At 41.2% G+C, this 22,753-nt stretch overlaps 1 protein-coding gene across 2 annotated transcripts in view; it reads right to left on the bottom strand.

The window, feature by feature from the left end:
• Positions 1-22,753, bottom strand: part of LHCGR (luteinizing hormone/choriogonadotropin receptor) — a 101,320-nt gene that overhangs the window by 19,556 nt on the left and 59,011 nt on the right. For both annotated transcript variants that reach the window (XM_007531613.2, XM_060187698.1), the window contains 3 exons: positions 16,388-16,456; positions 9,290-9,364; positions 4,546-4,731 (listed from right to left, as the gene is read on the bottom strand). In XM_007531613.2, coding sequence (XP_007531675.1) covers positions 4,546-4,731; positions 9,290-9,364; positions 16,388-16,456 — 330 coding nt within the window. The remainder of the gene's footprint in view (positions 1-4,545; positions 4,732-9,289; positions 9,365-16,387; positions 16,457-22,753) is intronic.

Here is a 22,753-nt window from a genome sequence, read left to right as displayed (position 1 = left end):
ACAGTCAGGCTTTCCACAGATTTCTCATCACAAACCCTAGATGCAAGGAGGGAATGGAATGATATATTCACAGTGTTACAATTGAAGATGGGGCGATACAAAGAATCATACCTGAATATTATGAACATCTGTATGAATAAAAAGGACAATTTAGATTAAATGGATGCAATCCTGGAATCATGTCAATGCTGAGCTTAACCCAAGAGGAATTAGGTAGCTTGAACAGGCTAATCACTGGAATAGAAATTGAATCAGTAATCAAAAATTTTCCCAAGAATAAAACTCCAGGTCCAGATGGCCTAACTAATGAATTCTATAAGATTCTTAGTGAAAAATTAATGAATTCTCCTCTAACTCTTCCAGCAAATTAAAGAGCGGGAATCAGTCCCAAACATTCTATGAGGCTAACATCACTCTGATCTCCAAACTACTAAAAAAGAAAGCTATAACCATATATTCCTGATGAACCTTGATGCAAAGAACAAAATTTTGGCAAATTGAATTCAACAAATCAGAATATTTCATCAAGGCCAAGTGGGATTCACTCCTGGGAAACAGGGCTGGTTCAACATCTGCAAGTCAATCAATGTAATTCATCATATCAAGAAAAAGAAAAATCATATGGTCATATCAATTGATGTCAAAAAGGCATTTGACTATATCCAATGCCCATTTATGATAAAGACCTTCCAGAAACTGAGAATAGAAGGACAGTTCCTTAATATAATAAAGATAATTTACAACAAACCCACAGCTAACATCATTCTCAATGGGGAAAAGCTGAAAGCTCTCCTCCTAAAATCAGGAAACAGACGAGCACTATCACCACTATTATTCAGCATAGTCCTCAAGGTCTTCTCTAGTGTAATAAAACAAGAAACAGATATTTAAGGTATATACATAGGAAAGAAAACAAATCAAATTATCACCATTTGCAGATGACATGATAATATATCTAGAGAACTCCAAAGACTCCACAAAAAACTACTGGAAATAATAAATTCAGTAAAGTAGCAGGATACAAAATCAATACTCATAAATTTGTGAAATTTATGTATACAAACAAGGAGTCAGAGAAAAGGGGAATAAAAGACTCAATCTTGTTTAAAATCCAAATCAAAGACATAAAATACTTAGGGGTCAATCTTATGAAGGAAGTGTAGGAACTTTAAACAGAGACCTATAGGATATTGTTAAAAGAAATGGAGAAGGACACACAAAAATGGAATAACATTCTTTGTTCCTGGAGTGGAAGAATAAATATTAAAAATAACATACATTTTTCAATGCAAATCCCTAACCAGATCCTAATGACAGTTTTTCAAGGGAATTGAACAACTTGTCCAAAAATCTGTATGGAACCACGAAAAACCCACAAATAGCCAAAGTACTTCTGAGGAAAAAGAGAAAAAACAGAGGTATCAGACTTGCCAACTTCAGTTTGTATTAAAAAGCAATAATAATTAAAACAGTATGCTAGTGGAATAAAAGTGGACACGTGGATCATTGGAACAGAACTGAGAGACCAGAAATGAGCCCTGTGGGTCTCTCCACCTAATATGACAAGCCAAAACCATTCAGTGTGGTAAAGAAAGTCTCTTTAACAAATGGTTCTGGGAAAATTGAACAGTCATATGTAGAAAAGTGAAACTAGGCCATCACCTAACACCATATACCAAAATAAAATAAAAATGGATCAAAGATTTGGTTATTAGAGAGGAAACTCTAAAATTTATAGATGTTAGTCATTGTAGGATCTTCACATTAAAAATGTATTTGGAGATTGAGCCCCATGGGCATGGGACATGAATACAAGAGTAAATAAGTTTACATAGAAATAAAAGCTTGTACACATCAAATGCAAACTATACAAGGATAGCCAGGCATCCCAGTAAATGGGAGAAGATATTTCCACATTATACATTTGACAAGTGATGGATATCAAACATCCATAAAAACTGGTACAACTCAACAAAAGGAAAAAAACCTAATAAAAAAGCAGTTTTATTAAATAAAAGTAATAAGTAGACAGTTTTCTAAAGAAAAGATACACATGACCCCCACTCATATGAAGAAATGTTCCACTTACCTTTAGAGAAATGCAAATTAAAATTACACTGAAATTCCATCTCATACCTGAGAATGGCCTACATTATAAACAAGACAGGAAATGACAGGTGTTGGAGAGGTTGTGGAGAAAAAGGAACTCTGCTACACTGCTGGTGGGAAAGCATAGTGGTGCAGCCTCTTTGGAAGACTGTATGGACAGTCCTTAAATAAATAAAAATAAACTTACTTTATGATCCAGCAATCCCACTGTTAGGCATTTATCCAAACACACAAACACTAGTTAAAATGCACATATGTTCATAGCTGCATTATTCACAATAGCCAAGGAGTGGAGGTAGCTTAAATGCCCATGGGTAGATAACTGGCTAAAGAAGTTATGGGATATATACTCCATGGGATTTTGCTCTGCAATTGAAAAAATACAATATTGTGCTATTTGGGACAAAATAGATGGATCTGGAGGTGATCCTGCTTAGTGAAATCAGAGATGAAGCTCAACTACTGGATGGTTTCACCCATATGGAATCTAGAGAACTGATACACATAAACTTGTAAAACAAACAAACAAATAAACTCAGGAGCAAACAAACAACTTATAAGACTTTGTGAGAACCAAGATGATTATCTTTGAGAGGTGGGAGGTGAGGACATAGAACTTTGGTGGTGGGTGTGCTGTGAAACGATGCACTGTAATCTTCACTGTCATATAACCCTCTATTAATCACAAAGAATTAAAATATATATAATCTTAGCTGCATCATATCCCCTTAGAGCAATATTTTCTCACTTTGAGTTGTGACCTATTAGTAGTTAATGGAAATAATAGAGTGCATTAAGACTTGCCTTAAAATTAAACAAACATGAAATAATATGAAAATAAATTTTAAAAATATCAGGAAATATCACATGTGTAACATGCACTGCTTTTTGTTACTTCAGCATTGAGTCTCAATGTAAGAAAAGTTCTTAGTATGTGAATCAGTTAAAAAAACAAAATTCTAGAGAGTCGGGTGGTAGCATAGCAGTTTAAGTGCACGTGGCACAAAGTGCAAGGACTGGCGTAAGGATCCCAGTTCAAGCCCCGGCTCCCCACCTGCAGGGGAGTCGCTTCACAGGCAGTGAAGCAGGTCTGCAGGTGTTTATCTTTCTATCCCCTTCTGTCTTCCCCTCCTTTCTCCATTTCTCTCTGTCCTATTCAAAAACAATGACATCAGTAACAACAACTACAATAAAAAAAAAATCAGTAACAACAATAAAAAAAAAACAAGGGCAAAAAAAAAAGGGCAAAAACAAACAAACCAACAAAATTCTAGAAAATAGTGTTTTAAGAAGAGGAAGAAATCCTTCTCACCCCTATATTTCATTCTGGGTTGAAATATATCACTTGAATCAGTAAGATGCTCTCTCCTGGACACAAACCAGCAAGGACTAATTTCTGTGCCCACACTAAGCTAATCCTTAGGGAGTTAGAATTCTGTTATAAAATGGAAGACTGTCTTCTTCTGGAAGTGGCATATAATTTTAAAAATAATATAAACTTCCTGTAGGATTTGTGTTCAGTTTTAATAGAGACTAAGAAATGAGGTAAATTTTGAACTCTTGATCCTTCATCCTTCTCCCCTGTAAAAATGATGCTCTATAAGATGTGAGCTAATTGATGTTTGAGATGACTTTTTTATATCACTTTATTGGGAGGAGGGTTAATGGTTTACAGTACAGTTGTGCAATTTCTTTTCTCTTTTTTAATTAAAATTATATTTATTTGATAGAGACTGCCAGAAATTGAGAGAATAGAGGGAGAAAAAGAGGGAGAGAAAAAGAGACACCTGCAGCACTGCTTCATTACTCATGAAGCTTTCCCCTTGCAGGTGGGGACTCAGGGCTTGAGCTTGGGTCCTTTCACATTGTAACATGTGAACTCAAGAAAGTGCACCACCACCCAGCCCCTCATGGATACAACTTCTCATCTCCTTGTGATAGCATAACACTCTCACCTTCAACTTAGGTCCCCCTCCACCATCATGCACCAGGACCTTAAAACTCCATCCCTACTTTGCCCCATCTAACTTCTCCCTGCCGTTCCTTCCCAGAGTCCTTTTCTTGAGTGCAACACACCAATTCAGTCCAAGTTTTACTTTGTGTTTTCTCTTTCCATCCTTTTTCTTAAGTTCTGCCTATGGGTGAGATGCCTGTCTTATACTCCACCTTGCACCTGCAATCATAGTCCAATTTAAGGTTACCACTCGATGAGCCGATCTTCTGGCTACACGTTGAATCAACTATTTGAAATCATTTTCAGGACTAAAAAGAACAGTGTTTATGTTCTTTTCCTCTATCTGAAAATGACCCCATGGCTATGCAGTTGTTCTAGAAGGCATGGAAGGTGGAATCAAGTTGCTGTCAGCCAGCTGAGGATTTTGAAATTTGAGTTTGTGCTACAGTTTGCCTGCTTTCCTCTTTTTATTTTTCACTTACTCTTTTGGTGGCAGGTTTCTAAAAGCACAGCAGTGACTGGGGTAAGTTAGTGTGGCTTCCAGGAGGTTGGTAAATTGTTCTCTTGAAGGCAGTTTCTTTAGTGAATAGGATGATTTGGCAATTAGTGTCTGAATGGACTCCAACCCATAGCTAGGCAGGGCTTGCAGTTTAGTGGAAGAAATATCTCTGAAAAAAAAAATGAAAAGAGAGACTTTTCATTTATTTATTTTAAACCCCTGATTCTCAGGATGAACTGTCCTCTATACAATCATATCATTCTAGGTTATGAAGAATCTTTTATCCATCTTACTTCCCCATTTCTCCATTTTAGTTACTTTAAAATATAAATTCATACTCTGGGGGGTTGGGCGGTAGCTCAGTGGTTTAAGCGCACTTGGCACAAAGCACAAGGACTGGCGTAAGGACCCCAGTTCGAGCCCCTGGCTCCTCACCTGCAGGGGAGTCACTTCACAGGCGGTGAAGCAGGTCTGCAGGTGTCTATCTTTCTCTCCCCATCTCTCTTCCCTTCCTTTCTCCATTTCTCTCTGTCCTATCCAACAATGAAGACAACAACAATAATAACCACAAGGCTACAACAACAAGGGCAGCAAAAGGGAAAAAAAATGGCCTCCAGGAGCAGTGGATTCATGGTGCAGGCACTGAGCCCCAGCAATGACCCTGGAGGCAAAAAAAAAAAAATTCATACTCTGATGACTAGCCAGGGAGGTAGCTGAGCAGATAGAGTTCATGATTTGTATGCCTGAGATCCTAAGTCTGATCTCCATGCCACATATGCCAGAATAGGTCAGTGCTCTGATCCCTTCTTCATAAAATAGATAAATCCTGAGAGCTGGGTGGTAGTGCAGCAGGTTAAGTGCAGGTGGCACAAAGTGCAAAGACCAGCGTAAGGATCCAGTTTCGAGCCCCCAGCTTCCCACTTGCAGGGGAATCGCTTTACAAGCTGTGAAACAGGTCTGCAGGTGTCTATCTTTCTCTCCTCCTCTCTGTCTTTTCCTCTTCTTTCCAATTCTCTCTGTCCTGTCAACAACGACAACATCAAGAATAACAACAATAATAACTACAACAATAAAAGAACAAGAGCAACAAAAGGGAATAAATAAATATTTAAACATATAGATAAATTGTAAAAAATTAAAGTGATGCTGTGTTTCTTATATGTTCTCCATTACTTTTTTCAAGGTTGAATATAACTCTATACACCTGTCACACATTCATTAGCTTTTCTTCCCTCATTCCTTTCTCTCATTCCTTCTCTCACTCCATTTAACAGAAGCGAATTATTTGCTTTATGTGACATCAGCCACAAGCAGGCACATTAACTTTTGTGTTCTGCCCCACAGAAGAATATTCTGGATTCCAATGCCTAGGTCTTTGATTGATCAAGCCCTGCAAGGTAGGTTTTCATGAAGCATTGGCTGGTTATGCTATTAAGAGCCACCTTGTGGTGTGAGTCATCGTCTGCCTGGGAAACAGAATGCATGTTCTCTAAAGACAAACTGGACCCATCAGTCCAAAGAAAGCAAATACTCCACTGTGCAAGCAAAAATGTACAGGAGGCCAAAGTTTTGTGAACAAGATCCTGAATTCTATTTTTCTTAGTCTTGAGGCAAAGTCTAAGAAAAGTTCAAACAAGTTAAATAGAAGAACAAAGAAAAGCCAGAGGGAATTCAAAAATTCTGTCATCCTCCATATGGCTGTTATTGAGGTCCCATGAAATTCTTTTAGTGGGAGTTGGGTTGTAGTGCAGTGGGTTAAGCGCACATGGAGTGCAAAGATCAGTGGAATGATACCGGTTCAAGCCCCTGGCTCCCTATCTGCAGATGTGTCACTTCACAAGTGGTGAAGCAGGTCTGCAGGTCTTTCTCTCCCCCCCTCTGTCTTCCCCTCCTCTCTCCATTTTGCTCTATCCTATCCAACAACTACAACAATAAAACAACAAAGGCAATAAAAGGGAATAAATAAATAAATATTAAAAAAAATTCTTTTAGTGGCACCACCCATCATCAAACTTAATGCCCAGCCCATAGAGGTGGTACAACTATGTGACTGATGGATATATGGAACTTGACTTTAATATTAAGAATAATTGGGTCTGTTCTTTCCTCCTTATCTCACTTGGAGAACAGAGATAGTCTATTATTATTATTTATTATTATTATTATTACTTGCCTCCAGGGTTATTTCTGGGGCTCAGTGCCTGCACTATGAATCCACTGCTCCTGGAGGCCATTTTTCCCATTTGTTGCTTTTGTTGTTGTTATTGTTGTTGCCATTACTGTTGTTGAACAGGACAGAGAGAAATGGAGAGAGGAGGGGAAGACAGAGAGGGAAGAGAAAGATAGACACCTGCAGACCTGCTTCACTGCTTGTGAAGTGACCCCCCTGCAGGTGGGGAGCTGGGGGCTCGAACCGGAGTCCTTACGCAGGTCCTTGCACTGTAGGGAAATTATGAGGATGTGCTAGAGCTTGGCAGGGTTTGACCTGAGGGGTGCATTTTTCCTGTCAGTCGTCTCTCTCTCTACTGAGAAGTCAAGCAAGGAAGGACACAGGACCCCAGAGGTTTGCCTCGTTTTATCAGACTCCCTGCCTCACAAAGCACTCTGCATTTTTCTGCCTCCAGGAGCCCAGCATTCCTTAAAACATTAAGCCAGCTCTCCCTGCTCCACCCTGCATTCCTTGATACTATGGCCTATCCTTTTATTATCTGCATATCAATCTTATGCTTTGTTTAGCAAATGACTTAAGGCCTCCACCCTATTCCCCCATCCATTCTGCTCATTTAATATATTCTTTTTCTGCCCTCAAGACTGCAGGGTATTATTAATTCTACCAGTTAACCCCCTAGCAACAGTTGCTAAGGAAGTCCCTACCTTTCCCAGGCCCTTTTCACCTTTCTCTGCCCCTTTCCTAACCATGTATAGTATTGTCAAGCCACTTCCATTTCCGACTTCCGGCTTCCACTGTCTGGCCTGGGAGGAGCGCACAGGCAGACCAGGAGGCTGATGCTGGCCATTGAGGTTTGCACCACGTGGCTTAACCAGGTGTGCTACCACCCAATTCTGGGGCCTTCGGATAAATAAAGATTTGAATTGCCTCGCAGCCACAAGCTTGGTTCCTGGGTCATCTCTCTTGCGCTGCTAGCCCGACATTGCACTTCACGCCATGTGCGCTTAACCCACTGCACTACTGCCTGGCCTCCAGAGATAGTCTTTAAAAAATATATTTCTATTTATTTATTATTGGATAAAGACAGAAATTTAGAGGGGCGGGGGAGATGTAGAGGGAGAAAGACAGAAAATCACCTGCAGACTTGCTTCACCACTCATGACGCTTTCCCACTGCAGGGAGGGACCAGTGGGAATCACTGCCTAGCCCCATGAAATAGACTTTATAATGACCACCAGTTCTTCCATGACCTAGCTGTCACATCTGTTTGAGGATTTTCTTCTTTGCTCACTTCTACTACTATGGTTTTCTTTCTGTTCTTCAATTATGCAAGGTGAGATCTTAATCCAGGGCTGTCGCTTTTGTTCTTTCTCTCCTGGAATGTTTTCCTTGCTGATGATATCCTCATAGCTTGCTCTCACCTCTTAGGTGTTTGCTCAAATGACATTTTAATCAGTAGAGTTTTCCCTGACCATCCTCTTTAAAACAATAACCATCTTTCTCTAGAACTGTTTCCCATAATTAAATGGATTTTTGTTGTCCATAGCCATTAGCACTTGCATTTCTATATATTTAGGTATCTATTTGATTCTTGTCTGTCTTTACCATTATATGTAGGCAGAGATCTTCAAGGTATCATTAGTAGGAAACAACTGATTCATTGTCTCATTTCTCTTAATTTCCCCACCTCTCTTTACACTAAACTCCCATTAACTGAGGAGACCTGGCACAACTCCATGAGTCCTCAGAGAGTCTAACATACACCAGCTCAAACCTGAGCAGTCAGATCTCTGACCTTGGGTTTCTGGGACTAGATGCTAGTTGGGCAGCCACTTGACCATCCTCCTTATTTGGGGCCACAGGACCCAAATTCGTAGGTTGAAGTGCTAATTCCCCCTCCCCCCACCCTATGGCTTTGAATGAAATCATTTTGAAAATGGGATCTGTGAAGAGATAATCAAACAAAAATGAGGACATCATGATGGGTTCTAATTAAATCCCCTTTATAAAATGGGAGTTTGGGGACTGGATGGTGGTACACCCAGTTAGGCACACATAATACTAAGCACGAGAACCTGCACAAAGATCTGAGTTCAAGCTCCTGCTCCCCACCTGCAAGGGGGATGCTTCACAGATATCTTTCTCCTTCCCTCTCTATTTGCTAATCCTCTCAATTCTTTTCTCTGTCCTATCTAATAAAATGGAAAAAATGGCCTTCTGGAGTGGATTTTTAGCACCAAGTCTCAGTGAGGCAACCCTGGAGGTAAAATAAAATCAAGTGGGAGTTTAGAGGTAGACACACACAGAATGCTATGTGAAAACTGGTGCTATGCTACCACAACCAGAAGGAACTACTAGAAACACACAGAGAGGAGTGGAATAGATTCTTGAACCAACACTGCCAGTACCTTGATTTCAGAGCTCTGTCCTGTAGGATTATTGGCTAACACTCATCTGCCGTATAATCCCTCTAGATTGTGGTGTTTCTTTATAGACTGAAGATAACGTGCCTGGGGTACACTGGGTAGGGACTGGGCAGTGGCACCACCATACTTACAAGATGCTAGGCCCTGTGGCTCCCTGAAAGGCTCCATTGTGCATCTTCTCCAGGAATACATTTTCCTTTAGCTCCCTGTGGAAGAGAGGAATTCCGTTAGTGGAGTTTGCAGTCAGCTCAGGGTTAGAGGGGGGCAGGAAGGACTATAGCAAAGCAGAAGACTGCCAGTGCTTGTTGAACACATAGAATCGTTGAAGTGTGTCTTTGGCTTCACCTTCCTGCTACCCTCTCACTTCCTTGATAGAAACCTTTGTCCTATTTATAGTACTCACCCCCTGTTGTCCTAAGGCCAATGAAAGTTCACTTCCAGACAGTGGGGCAGAGGAGAAAATGCTGTCCCAGTGGCTAAGGGTGAATGAAGGGTGGGAATGTGTTCTGTTATAAACTAGGCTCTCAGAGGTCTTGAGAGTTTAATATTTAATACTGGAGTTTGCAAATACTTTAATTAACAAAGAAAAAAAAACAAAACAGCCGCTATCCAGAGTTACCCTCTTCATCATATAAATTGCACTTCGTTTTCTTAGTGAGTGAGAATCGGAAATCCAGCCTGCAAAAAGACTCCAGGTTCTGTGCTGTTCCTATGGTGACTACTAGTTGTGCGTGTGCATACGTGTGTGTGTGTGTGTGTGTGTGTGTGTGTGTCCTAAAGCACTGAAGGTCACTTCTCTCAACGTCATGGAAGAAGTCAGAAGTTGTTACGACTGTAGTTGCCTCTAGATTTCTATCCAGCCCTGCTAAGTAGTTTCCTGCCTAGTCCCTGATGCTGATGTGTCCAAACACAGGTCATCGGAGCAGACAAGGGAACTATGAGAAGAGTCTCTGGGCCCAGGCTTGGCAGCCCTCTTTTAAATACTTAAATACTCTTTTAAATACTACAGGAGGAGGAGGGTAACTACAGGGAGTAACCTGGAAAACTAGCACATATCCATTGTTGGTGTGTTGATTTTGAGCAGGGAAACATGCTTTTTAAAAGTTTTTAAAATTGTATTTATTTATTGCTTCCAGGGTTATTGCTGAGGCTCAGTGCCTATACTATGAATTCACTGCTCCTGGCAGCTATTTTTCTTCCATTCTCCTTCTTCTTCTTCTTCTTCTTCTTCTTCTTCTTCTTCTTCTTCTTCTTCTTCTTCTTCTTCTTCTTCTTCTTCTTCTTCTTCTTCTTCTTCTTCTTCTTTTTCTTCCTCTTCTTCTTCCTCCTCCTCCTCCTCCTCTTCTTCTTCTTGATTGGATAGTATGGAAAGAAATTGAGAGGAAAGGGGGAGATAGAGAGGGAGAGATATAGACAGAGAGACACCTGTAGACCTACTTCAGTGCTTGTGAAGCGATACCCCACTGCAGGTGGGGAGCAGGTGTGCTCAAACCAGTATACTTGCTCTTTATACTATGTGCGCTTAACTCACATAGTATGAAGTGCACCACCACTTGGCCCCTTTTATTAGTATTTTTTAAAACAGCATTTTCTTTTTTTTTAATTAAAAAAGTGATTATTGGGAAAGAGAGAGATAGGTTGGGAGTATGGTTTGACCTGCCCACCCATGTTCAGTGGGGAAGAAATTACAGAAACCAGATCTCTCACCTTCTGCACCCCATAATGATCCCGGGTCCGTACTCTCAGAGGGATAAAGAATAGGGAAGCAGGGCCAGATGGTGACCCAGGTTTGAGCCACCAGTCCCCACCTGCAGGGGGAAAGCTTTGTGAGTGGTGAAGCAATGTTGTAGGTGTCTCTCTGTCTTTCCCCCATCACCTGCTCCCTTCTTGACTTCTGGCTGTCTCTATCCAATAAATAAGTAAAGAAAGAAAAGAAAGAGTATGGTTATTTAGAAAAGAATGAATAGGGAAGCTATCAAGGGAGGGAATTGGATATGGAGCTCTGGAGGTGGGAATTGTGTGGAATTGTACCCCTCTTATGATCTTGTCAATATTTTCTCTTTATGAATAAATAAAAAATAATAACAAATTATTTATTGGATAGAGACAGAGAGGGATTGAGAGGAAGGGGAAGTGGAGAGGTAGAGAGACAGGGAGACACCTGCAGCCCTGCTTCACCACTCATGTAGGTTTCCTCCTGCAGGTGGGCTTGAACCCAGGTCTTGGCTTGTGGTAACACCAGCATTTAACCAGATGCACCACTGCTGACCCCTTTTAAAATATTTATTTTTAATTTATTGGACAGAGACAGAGAAACCAAGAGGGAAATTGGAGATACAGAGGGAGGCAGAAAGAGTGATACTTGTAGCACTGCTTTATTGCTCATGAAGCTTTCCCCCTGCAGGAGGGGACCAGGGGCTTGAACCCAGGTCCTTGCAAAGGGTAACATGTGTTTGCCAACACCTAGCCCCAGAACGTGCTTATTGTGTGCCAATTTTACCATGTACATGGCAAGACAAACATAACAGCCACCCACTGCCCTGCTCCTGCAGAAGGTCTCTGTAATTACCTGGCTTGTTTCATTGCCTCCGTCACCCTTATCATCTTCCTGCATAGCTCTGCATCACTTCTTTTTAAGATGTGATTTTAAAATGACAAAAGTCCTTGCATCTTACTCTCTGGGTGGTCATGATCCATGTCCTATACTCAACCTCTCCTTGGACTCTCTCTGCCCCTTCATTAGCACTCACCCTTCAACCTTCTATCATTCCATCCTTACCTGTCACCTGTCATTGCATCTTCACCCTGAGTGAGGTTGTCAGAATATGTTGCTCTTTAAAATTTGAGTGAAAAATTCTTTCCCTCCCTAAAGCTCCATGGCCCTCCTTCTTGGTTTGACTGGTGTAAATTATGTTCACTTATGGTTGTAAATCATACCTGGGGTCTGTGAACAAATTCTCTTCATATCAGCCAGGTCAAATTAATTGTTCAAGTTTCATAACAGGGCAGTTCACATGTTCTATTAATACTTGAGTCTTTCTTTATACTGATAACTCTGCATTATATAACTTGGTGAAAAATAAATCAAATTCATCCATCACATTTTCCTGGGTGAGGATGGGGTATCATTTTTTGAGTAACTCTCCTATGTGACATGGACTTCCAGGTATGAGAATCACTGACAAAATGGCCTTTTGAAGCACAATAGGAAAACTGCTAAACTCCACTGATTACTTACCAGACAGGGGTTCTCAAGGAATGGTAAGGGCAGATGTGTAAACTTCTGGAGGTGTCTAAGGGCAGACCTCTGTGTTACTCCTCTGTACTGTCTTGACAGTTTGAGAACTCTGCAGGACTTTGGTGTTGTTCTTTTTTTTTTTGTAATTTGTACATTTATTTAATTTAAGCAGAACAACAGTGTTTCAGTTAAATTCACATTGTGAAGCTCCTAGATTTGTCTTTTTTTAAAAAAAAAATCTTTATTTATTATTGGATAGAGATATCCAGAAATTGAAAGGGAAGGGGGTGATAGAGTAGGAGAGAGACAGAGAGACACCTGCAGCCCTGCTTCACCACTTGTGAAGCTTTCCTCTTGCAGGTGGGGTCTGGGGCTTTTTCCTCTTGCAGGTGGGTCCTTATGCACTGTAGTGTGTGTGCTCAACCAGGTATGTCACCACTTGGCCCCCTAGTGTTGTTTTTCTGAGCAACTTTGCACAACCCTGCTTATAGGAAAGGGTTTAGACACTGGGCCGAATCTACAATTTGAGATTTTACTTGATGGTTTTGGAAACTACTCCCCACTCACTGTTTAAATTCTTTAACAATTACCTTAGCTTTCAGACGAGAATTCAACGTCTTTTTTGTAGTCCCTTGTTGCTACATACTTTTCCTCCTGCTTCCTCTTCAAGCTTAACTTGTGCTATTTGTCGTGTGACCCTCTTGCCTCCTCCTGACTTTCACTGGCAGGAGCTTACTGACTTTTTTTCTTCCCCAAATCAGGACCTTTGCACATAACTCTCTTTCTATAGTACTACCCCCACCCCTCACTATTGCCATGATGGTCTCTGTCATCCTTTAGGCTTGACCTAAGTGACAAAGCCTCCTGGAGGATATCACCAAGCACCTAAATGTAGTATCTCCCCACCCCCAGCCTCTGTATTCTTGTTGATCTCAGTAATGGGTTCTGTCCTTGCAACCCATTCACTGATCAGCTTTGTCTTTGTGTGTGTGTATAACTTTTTTTTTTTTTTTTGCTAGAAGAGAAATTTGATGAGAGCAGGGACTTTTTCCAGCTCCTAGTATAATGTCTGGGATATTAGCAATGCTTAATAAATAAATACATGAAAAGAATCTGTTGTTGGCAAGCATATTTGTGCCCCTGGCTTTCCCTTCCTCCCATCAGTGAAGAATAGGGACTCAAGGGTCTTGACTAATTAACATGTCTTAAATTCACACCCATTTTGTTGTTCTGAAGCAGCTGAACACTGCTTACCAAGGCCCTCCCTCCTGCCTTCCCTCCTGAAGGCCTGCTTCCCCTGACCTCACAGATGTGCTCTACTTGTCAGTCACCCTTTTACCTCTGCTTCAGATTCTCTTCCTCAATCTCATTTCCCCTCAATCTTATAATCAATCTCCCTCTTTCTCTCTGCTGTCTGGATTGCCTCAATCATAAAGGACTTTAGCTAATCCCCCTATTTTGCTGTCCCCAATGCTGGCTTCACATACCCTGGGCTTTCCCTGCTAACACATGAATCTCCTAAGTGCCCATTTAATACTTCTTACCCACAAACTTTCAGTAGTTTCTCATTTCCTACAAAAGAGTCTATTTATTTTGACATTTGAAGCCCTCACTGCTTGTCCCAAGTAACATTTAGATCTGTCTAAAAATGCACATATTATTTATTTACTTATTTATTTGCTAATCTACAAACACATCCCATCTTTCTCTTCTGGGCCATTCTTTAAAAAAATTTTTTTATTATCTTTATTTATTGGAAAGAGACAGCCAGAAATCAAGAGGAAGGGGGGTGATAAAGAGGGAAAGACAGAGAGACACCTGCAGCCCTGCTTCACCACTCGTAAAGCTTTCCTCCTGCAGGTGGGGATAGGGGGCTCAAACCCAGGTCCTTGTGCATTGTAATACATGTGCTCAACCAGGTGTGCCACCACTTGGCCCCCCTGGGCCATTCTTACTGTCCTCTGCCAGAAAGCATTTTCCTCCTACGTTTGCCTGTCCAAGTTAGGCCCCGCTCAAAGTCTACTTCTCTCACAAGGCTCTCTCCAACTTCCTTCTCTTCTGCCATTGAAACCCCACAGGGGTTTACTTCTGCCAGGCAAGGCATCATGCTTTAACTTGTGTGTTAGTTACTACTTAATGTACAATTTATATACCATTTGGGGATGATCTTCCAGGATGGTGAGCTCCTGCAGGGTAAATACCCAGGGCTTATTCATCTTCATTTCCCCTCACTCCTTCAAGCACAGCTGATGCTTGGCAAACACTTTGATGAGTGAATAACAGAGTACTGAGCCAGGAGAGGCTCTATCTGAGATTTAAAGTTGCAGACTCAGATTCAGTTGGCTAGAGTGATCCTTCACTTACTCCAAGTCAACAAGATGATGAGGGCAACTTTGCTTCCTGGTAGGAAAGACAGCATTAAAGGAAAATCCACTATTTATTTAACACTTTAGTAGACTTGGTGGGACCAGCAGTGGCACACCCTGTTGAATGCACATGTTACCATGTTCAAGGACCTGGGTTCAAGTCCCTGGTTCCCACCTGCAGGGAAGTGGCTTCATGAATGGTGAAGCAGTGTTTCGTATGTTTCTCTTTTTCTCTCCCTATTTCTCCCCTTCTCTATCCCTATTTCTCTTTGTATAAGAAAAATAAAAGGGGGTGGGCTGGGGCCAGTGGTGGTACACCTGGTTAAGCGCACATAGTACTAAATGCAACCCACACAAGGATCCAGGTTCCAGCCCCTCCTTCCCACTTGCAGGGGGAAGCTTCACAGTAGTAAAGCAGGTCTGTAGGTATCTATCTTTCTCTCTCTCTATCCCTCCCCTCTCAGTTTCTCTCTGTTCTCTCCAATAAGATGGAAAAAATGGCTACCAGGAGCATTGGTGCTGGCACCAAGCCCCAGTGATAACCCTGGAGGAAAATAAAAGAAAAGCTACAGGGAGTGATGGAGTTGTTTTGCATGCATTTGAGCTATCCTGGTAATAATAAAACAAAACAAAACAAAACACCAAACATACATACAATATATATTAAAGTACTTGGTTAATATCTATAGTACAAATAAATGATTGAACCTGTAGGCTTCTCAACTTGGGTCATGGCATTAGCATCTCCTGGTAGTTAAAAAATGTAAATTCTCAGGCCCTACTCTAGACCCATTAAATTCAAATACCTTCAGGTGGGGCCTGGGAACCTGCGTTTCAGTCATCTCCAGGTTATTCTTACATATGTTAAAGTTTGAGTAGTACTGTGATTGACCATGGTTTATGTGAATTGTCATACACAGGTTTTTTTTTTTCCTTAATCATGACTTTAGTCAATTTTTCTGTGTCCTTTTTGTTTTAATTACACACAACTGGAGAGTTATCCTCACTCTGTCATTACAGCTCCAACAGCACCAGCCCCATAGGCTTTATGAAGGACTCACTATTTAGAAAAGGAGGCAGAGAAAGGGAGGAGGAAGCAATGAAGGAGATAGCAGGGACGCTCCCCATGAGGAGGCCTGGGGTAGAGTGTAGTGAAAACTTAAGACTCCCTCATTCTGTGGGAAGCAAACTCCCAGCTCCCTTGGCCTCTGTTTGTCAGTCACAGGGAGACGGGACTCTGAATGGACCTAGGTTTGTTGTGATGGGTTAAACTGATAAATGGTGTCACCTGATTTCTGTGCTGTGGGGTCAGGATGACGAATTCCTTGAGCTCTTGCTGCTTTGTGAGGGCTGGAGAGATAGAGGCTGTGAGCTCGAGAAGCCTACAGTAGGGTGTTGAATATTTCAGCAAATTGTCAACTTCAATGTACCCAGGTTGCAACTGTCTTTGAAATCAGGGTGCTCTGGGGTTTCCAGCCAGCCAGTTGCCTAGTAACACGCATGGAACTCTGAGGACTAGCCACTTGAAAGTTTATTTTAGTTCTGAGTTAGCTGCTGAAGACTGAATGTGAGCTGAAGTATATTTCATTTTTATTCATGGGCTGGGGAAATAAGCACATACTCACAGTGAAATCAGCGTTGTCCCATTGAATGCATGACTTTGTATTTCTTCAAATCCATTTCCATATAGTTTGCTACAGTGGGAAGAGAGAGGGCTTAGGAATCAGAAGGTATACAGTCTGTATCCACATAGTCCTCCCCTGGCGGCATTTACCACTCAGATAATTACCAGCATTCATAATGTCTAGGTCTGTTTCACTAACATTTTAGATTCTCAGGACATAGTGAAATGGAGTTTTTTGTTTTTTTTACTACTTTTTAAAATTTATTTATGATTGGATAGAGACAGGGAGAAATTGGGGGGATAAGGGGGAAGGCAGACAGAGAGTCACCTGCAGACCTGCTTCACCATTCACATAGCTTTTCCCCTGCAGGTGGGGAACACGAGCTTGAAGCTGGGTCCTTGTGTACTGTAGTGAGTGCTCAACCAGGTGTGCCATCACCCACCCCTTTTTCTCACTTCTTTGTACTATCTCTACCACCCCCACCCTCCCCATTTTATTAAGTGCCTATGCTTGAATAGCCACCATCTATATATGTTGATTTAATCCTTATTGTTATATCCACTATACTGACAAGCTGAAACCTCAGTGTTGTTGTGTAGCTTGCTCAGGGTCACAGGAAAGTAATGGCAGAACTAAGAGTTGGGGCTAGAGCTATTTACTACTTAAATCCTGCTTCTCCTTCCACAGGTTTGTATGAGCACATGGGCTCTCTGGGCTTCTAGAAGTGAAGGGTCAAAGAAGGGTCCAGTATTGGGTCAGTACTTCTTTTTCTTGAATGAGTATGTGGTTTTGCAGGTGCATTTTTGTCTCTACAACTAAGAACATTTCATTGTTCATAAACAGTTAAGAACCATTAGTAGATAATGAAATCAACTTAGTCATATGCAATAGCATTTTATAAAGCAGAACAGACTTGTGTAAAATGGAAAATAAGACCCCGCTGCACATGTAAACTGGATAGCCCTGTTTATGAAATTTTGCTCCACCATTTCTTATATGTTATATACATACATATCTGCCTAGATTAAAATGTAAGAGACTCCATAGAACACAAACATTGGGAGATATTAAAGCCAGAAAGGACCTTGGATACGATCAAGTAACACACCTTCATTTTACAGAGAAGGAAATAGGCTCAGAGGGGAAAGTGACTTTTCTTAATGCCACAGTAGGCAGAAATGGTTGTGTTATGACTTCAGGCACTTCCCTGATAATAGCCACATGCTGACTTCTTCCCTTTTTTGTAGGGTTCTGTTCAATGCCATGTTTTCAGTACAGTCCTTCCTGTATATAATGTTAATTAATTAATTAATTAACTAATTATTATTATTACTTTAAATGTTTTCTATATATTTTTATTGGATAGATAGAGTGTAAGAGAGACACCTGCAGCTCTGCTTCACCACTCGTGAAGCTTTCCCCCTGCAGGTGGGGACCAGGGGTTTGAACCTGGTCCTTGCACAGTGTAATGTGTGCACTTAACTAGGTGCACCACCACCTGGTCCCCTGGCTATCCTGTTTAAAATATCATTTTCCTTTTCTCCAATCCTAGGATCCTAGCATCCTCTACATGTCTGTAGTAATTTTCCTTTTATTTTTTAAAGATATATATTTTAATTTTAAACTTTTTAATTTAATTTGATAGGACAGAGAAAGTGAGAGGGACAGGGGGTAGAGGAGAGAGAAACAGAGAGACACGTGTAGACCTGTTTCACCACTCATGAAGCTCCCCCCTTACAGGTGGAGAATGGGCCCTTGAACCTTGGTCCTTGTGCATGGTAACATGTGCACTTAACCAGGAGTGCTACCGCCTGGCCCTGTAATGTTCCTTTCTGTTGCTTTATCATTATCTACTGAATTATATTATACTTGCTCATATTCTATTCCCACCCAACAGAATGTGTCATGAGAGGAAGGAGTTCTTCCTCACTACCTATAATAATGCCTGGTACCTCAGAGAATTCCCATAAATATATGTTAAATGAATTGGATGAATAAAGGGGTCTAGGTAAGATTAATTTCTTACTTTAAACCAAAGCCAAACAGGTTGGATAGTCACAGGTCTAAACAGATATGCTTAAGTCCTTCATAAGAATGTAGGATGGGAGCTGGGCTCTGGTCCACCTGGGTAAACACACACACTATAGTGTTTAAGGACCCAGGTTCAAGCCCCTGGTCCCCACCTTCTGGAGGAAGGCTTCACAAGTGGTAAAGCAGTGCTACAGGTGTCTCTCTGTTTCTCTCTCCTTCTCTATCCACCCTCTCTCTCAATTTCTCTTTGTCCTATTGAATTAAATAAAGTTAAAAAAATTTAAAATATGAGTATAGATTAAAAAGTAAGAATGTAGGACTAAAGTGAGAAAGGACTCTTGTGCTGTATAAAATCAAGCTCCTGTGTCTGACAAGACCCTCCTTTTCCTTAATAGGGCTGCTGGCAGCTCTACGACAAGGGAAAAGTTGAGCTGGGCTGTGACTGGACAAACAGTTCAGACAATTGCTCCACCTGGCCCTGCTTCAGGCGACTCTTGTCTGTAAAGCTTCTCTAACCTTCGTTAAATAAAACAAGCCTGCAATTTCTACCCTGTGGGGTGTGTGTGTGTGTAATGTGCCTGTATGTTGTGTGTTTACTAACGCTTCTTTTTTTTTTGCCTCCAGGGTTATTGCTGGGGCTCAGTGCCTTGCTCCTGGAGGCCATTACCCCCCCCCCTTTGTTGTTCTTGTTGTTGTAGTCCTGTTGTGGTTATTATTGCTATTGTTGATGTCCTTCATTGTTGGATAGGACAGAGAGAAATGGAGAGAGGAGGGGAAGACAGAGAGGGGGAGAGAAAGATAGACACCTGCAGACCTGCTTCACTGCCTGTGAAATGACTCCCCTGCAGGTGGGGAGCCAGAGGCTCGAACCGGATTCCTTACTCTTGTCCATGCGCTTGGTGCCATGTGCACTTAACCCGCTGCGCTACCGCCCGACCCCCAGCTTCTTTCTTTTTAAAAATATTTTTATTTATCTATTCTTGAATAGAGATGGGAAAACTGAGAGGGGGAGGAGTAAATAGAGAGGGGAAAGAAACAGAGAGACATCTGCAGTACTACTTCACCACTTGTGAAGCTTCTCCCTGCAGGTGGGGACCAGGGGCTTGAACTTGAATCCTTGTACACTATTTATAACAATGTGAGCACTTAACCAGGTTTGCCACCACCCTTTGCAGCTTCTTTCTATCAGTCCCACTGCCCCAGAGGCAAACTGTCATATAAATATGGGTGGGCTTCATGTTGAGGCGTGATGTTTGAACCCTAAACTACAGCAAAGATAACAATTATAAAACAACTTATAAAATCTCCTAGGGAGGCTGACTTTAAAGAGAACAGGAAAGTTCCTTTCACTCATTCCTCAAAGTCAGGGGTCCTCTCATGCTTTGTGGTCCCTGCTCTTCCCCCAGAAGCTTAGGCAACAGGCTGGCTGAAGTGGCCACCTTGCCCTTCCACAGTGGGGAGAGGCTTTCCTAGTTGCTCTGTTCTCAAGTGCTTTATTCTGGAATTGTTGTCATTATTTTTGCCACCAGGATTATCACCAAGTCTCTTTCCCTGCACAATGATGATATGACTACTTTCGACAGCCATTTTCTTCTTTCTCTTTCCCTTCATGTTCTCCTTCCCCTCTACCCTCCCCTTTCCCTTCTCCTCTCCCTCCTTCTTCTTTTTTAATATAATAAAAACAGAGAGGGTGAGAGAAAGGAGAGAGGAAAAGAGAAAGAGAGATGCATGCAGCACTGCTCTACCACTTGTGAAGGTATTTCCCTGCAGATGTGGGTCAGGGATTTGAACCCAGGCCCTCAAGCATGGTAACGTGTATCTGACCAGGTGCACCACCACCCAGTTACTACACATTGCCTCTTTTTTTTTTTTTATTTCTTTATTGGGGGATTAATGGTTTACAATCAACAGTAAAATACAATAGTTTTTTTGTGTGTAACATTTCTCAGTTTTCCACATAACAGTTCTTCTAGGTCCTCCTCCACCATTATGTTCAGGACATGAGCCCCTACCATCCCAGAGTCCTTTACTTTGGTGCAATACACCAAGTCCAGTACACGTTTTGCTTAGTGTTTTCACTTCTGTTCTTATTTTTCAACTTCTGTCTATGAGTGAGTTCATACCTTATTCTTCCTTCTCTTTCTGGCTGATCTCACTTAACATGATTTATTCAAGCTCCATCCAAGACGAAGTGAAGAAGGTGAATTCATCATTTTTAATAGTTGAGTAGTATTCCAGTGAACACACTAGCTCTTAACTATAGCCCGTAATGAACTGTTTGATGTCATTTCCCCAGTAGTTTTATTTTCTTACATATATTGTAGAATTTGGGGAGACAGGTACTTTGTCTCTGCCTATTTTCCTGTATCATTTTATAGACAACCTTCTTGCCTTTGTAGTAGCTTCTCTCACTAGAATTTCTTTTTTGTTGTTGTTGCCACCATGGCATCACTGCTCTAAGCTGACTTTTTCAAATAGAAAGAGAGAGACACCCCAACTCGTGGTAACATGGTAAACATGTGTTAATATTGACAGCCAGATTATGGAACACAATAAATGTCTAATGGGTTGATGCTACTGTTCCTATTTTATTTTGCAGCGGCTTCCAGCTCTCTGACCTGAGCAGAGGGGTAGAAGGAAGTTTTTCCTTTCCATGCTCTGGATAGATTGTCTATAAAAGGAAGAGACCTGTTTATAATAATTATTAATTTTGGTGGAGCTGGGATACTGTACTTGTGTGATTTCACTACTCCTGGTTTGACCTTTTCATTTAGAGAGAGGAAGAAAGATAGAGAGAGAGAGAAATGTCATAACACCAGAGCTTCCTCTGGTGCCATATGGCACTGCCATGTGGTGCTAGAAGAGGAATCTGGGCTGCACACATAGCAAGGCTCAAGTCCTACCAGGAGAACCTTTTCTATCACTCAGTCAATTCAACTAAACTATCTTCCTAGTTGGAGCAGGTCAGTTTAATGTCCTGGACCTACCCCAGGGGTACTCTATCTCTGAGACTCTCAAAAGGTTCACAATTTTGCATTTGGTCTTTTTTTCTTTTCTTTCTTTTTCTCTTTCTTTCTTCTTCTTCTTCTTTTTTTTAATAGTCTTTGATCTAGCTTATCGGAAACTTCCAAAGAATGCAGATCACTGTTTCTCTCTCAGCAGCTGTTCTTCATCTCTGCTCTTACCAATTGCACACAACAGAAAATGCCACCTTGTTTTGATTAAAAGAGTGGCTTCTTTGCTTTGGAGAAATTACACATGCAAGTGGGAGACCTCAAGCTGTCAGATCTGCACAGTGCTTTAAATTCCCTTTAAAATATCTAGAGAGTCACTTCAGATGACTTTTCTCTCCCAAAAAATATCATGGTATCAGACTTAAATAAGGAGGGCTTCCTTTGCCTTGAGGATGCTATCACAGACATAGAAATGAATTCACCCCTCCTTTCTCTATTATAATCACTGCACCTCACTTTAAAGAACTGTCTAAGTTTGCTATTCAGATGTCAATAGTTGTGACTCAAACAGAGAGAATGGCACCTTTTTGTTGTAAATAAGATTCAGGGGGCCGGGAGGTGGTGCAGCAGGTTAAGTGCAATGGCCCGAAGCTCAAGGACCAGTGTTAAGGATCCCAGTTGGAGCCCTGGATTCTCCACCTGCAGGGGGGTCGATTCACAGGTGGTGAAGCAGGTCTACAGGTGTCTATCTTTCTCTCCCCCTCTGTCTTCCCTTCCTCTCTCAATTTCTCTCTATCCTATCCAACAACAGTGACAGCAATGGCAACAACAATAAGCAACAAGGGCAACAAAAGGGAAAAAAATGGCCTCCAGGAACAGTGGATCTTTAGTGTAGGCACTGAGTCCCAGTGATAACCCTGGACACAAAAAATAAAAAATTAAAAAAATTAAATAATAATAATAATAAAAGAAAACAAGATTCAGACTTTAGAAGTTAATCACTGCTGGTATCTTCATTCTGAATGCTGGCTTCTAATGAACTCAGAATATTTCTGGGTTTCCAGAAGCATTTCTGAGGTTATATCAACAGTATCAGATATTTTACTGTTGTTCTTTCTTGGGTCATATAGTTTTGGGGGTTATTTCAAGGCAGAGAGTATAATTTACATTTATTTATCCCTGGGGTCTGAAAAGTGACTCTTGCTACAAGGTGAAGCATATCATCTTAGCAAATATGTTTCTGGTGGTAAGCAGTTTATTTTATTTTATTTTAAATCAAATAACTGTACAAATGTCATCCTAAAGAAAAGGGTCCTAAATTCACTACCTTCTCCATATGTCACTCAGCTGAAGTCCTTTATCTGAATAATCGCTTGTGTTG

This window comes from Erinaceus europaeus, chromosome 3 (genome assembly GCF_950295315.1).
Source record: "Erinaceus europaeus chromosome 3, mEriEur2.1, whole genome shotgun sequence".
NCBI lineage: Eukaryota > Metazoa > Chordata > Mammalia > Eulipotyphla > Erinaceidae > Erinaceus > Erinaceus europaeus.
The sequence above is the reverse complement of the archived record's forward strand: the minus strand, read 5'-3'. Positions and strand labels throughout refer to the sequence as shown.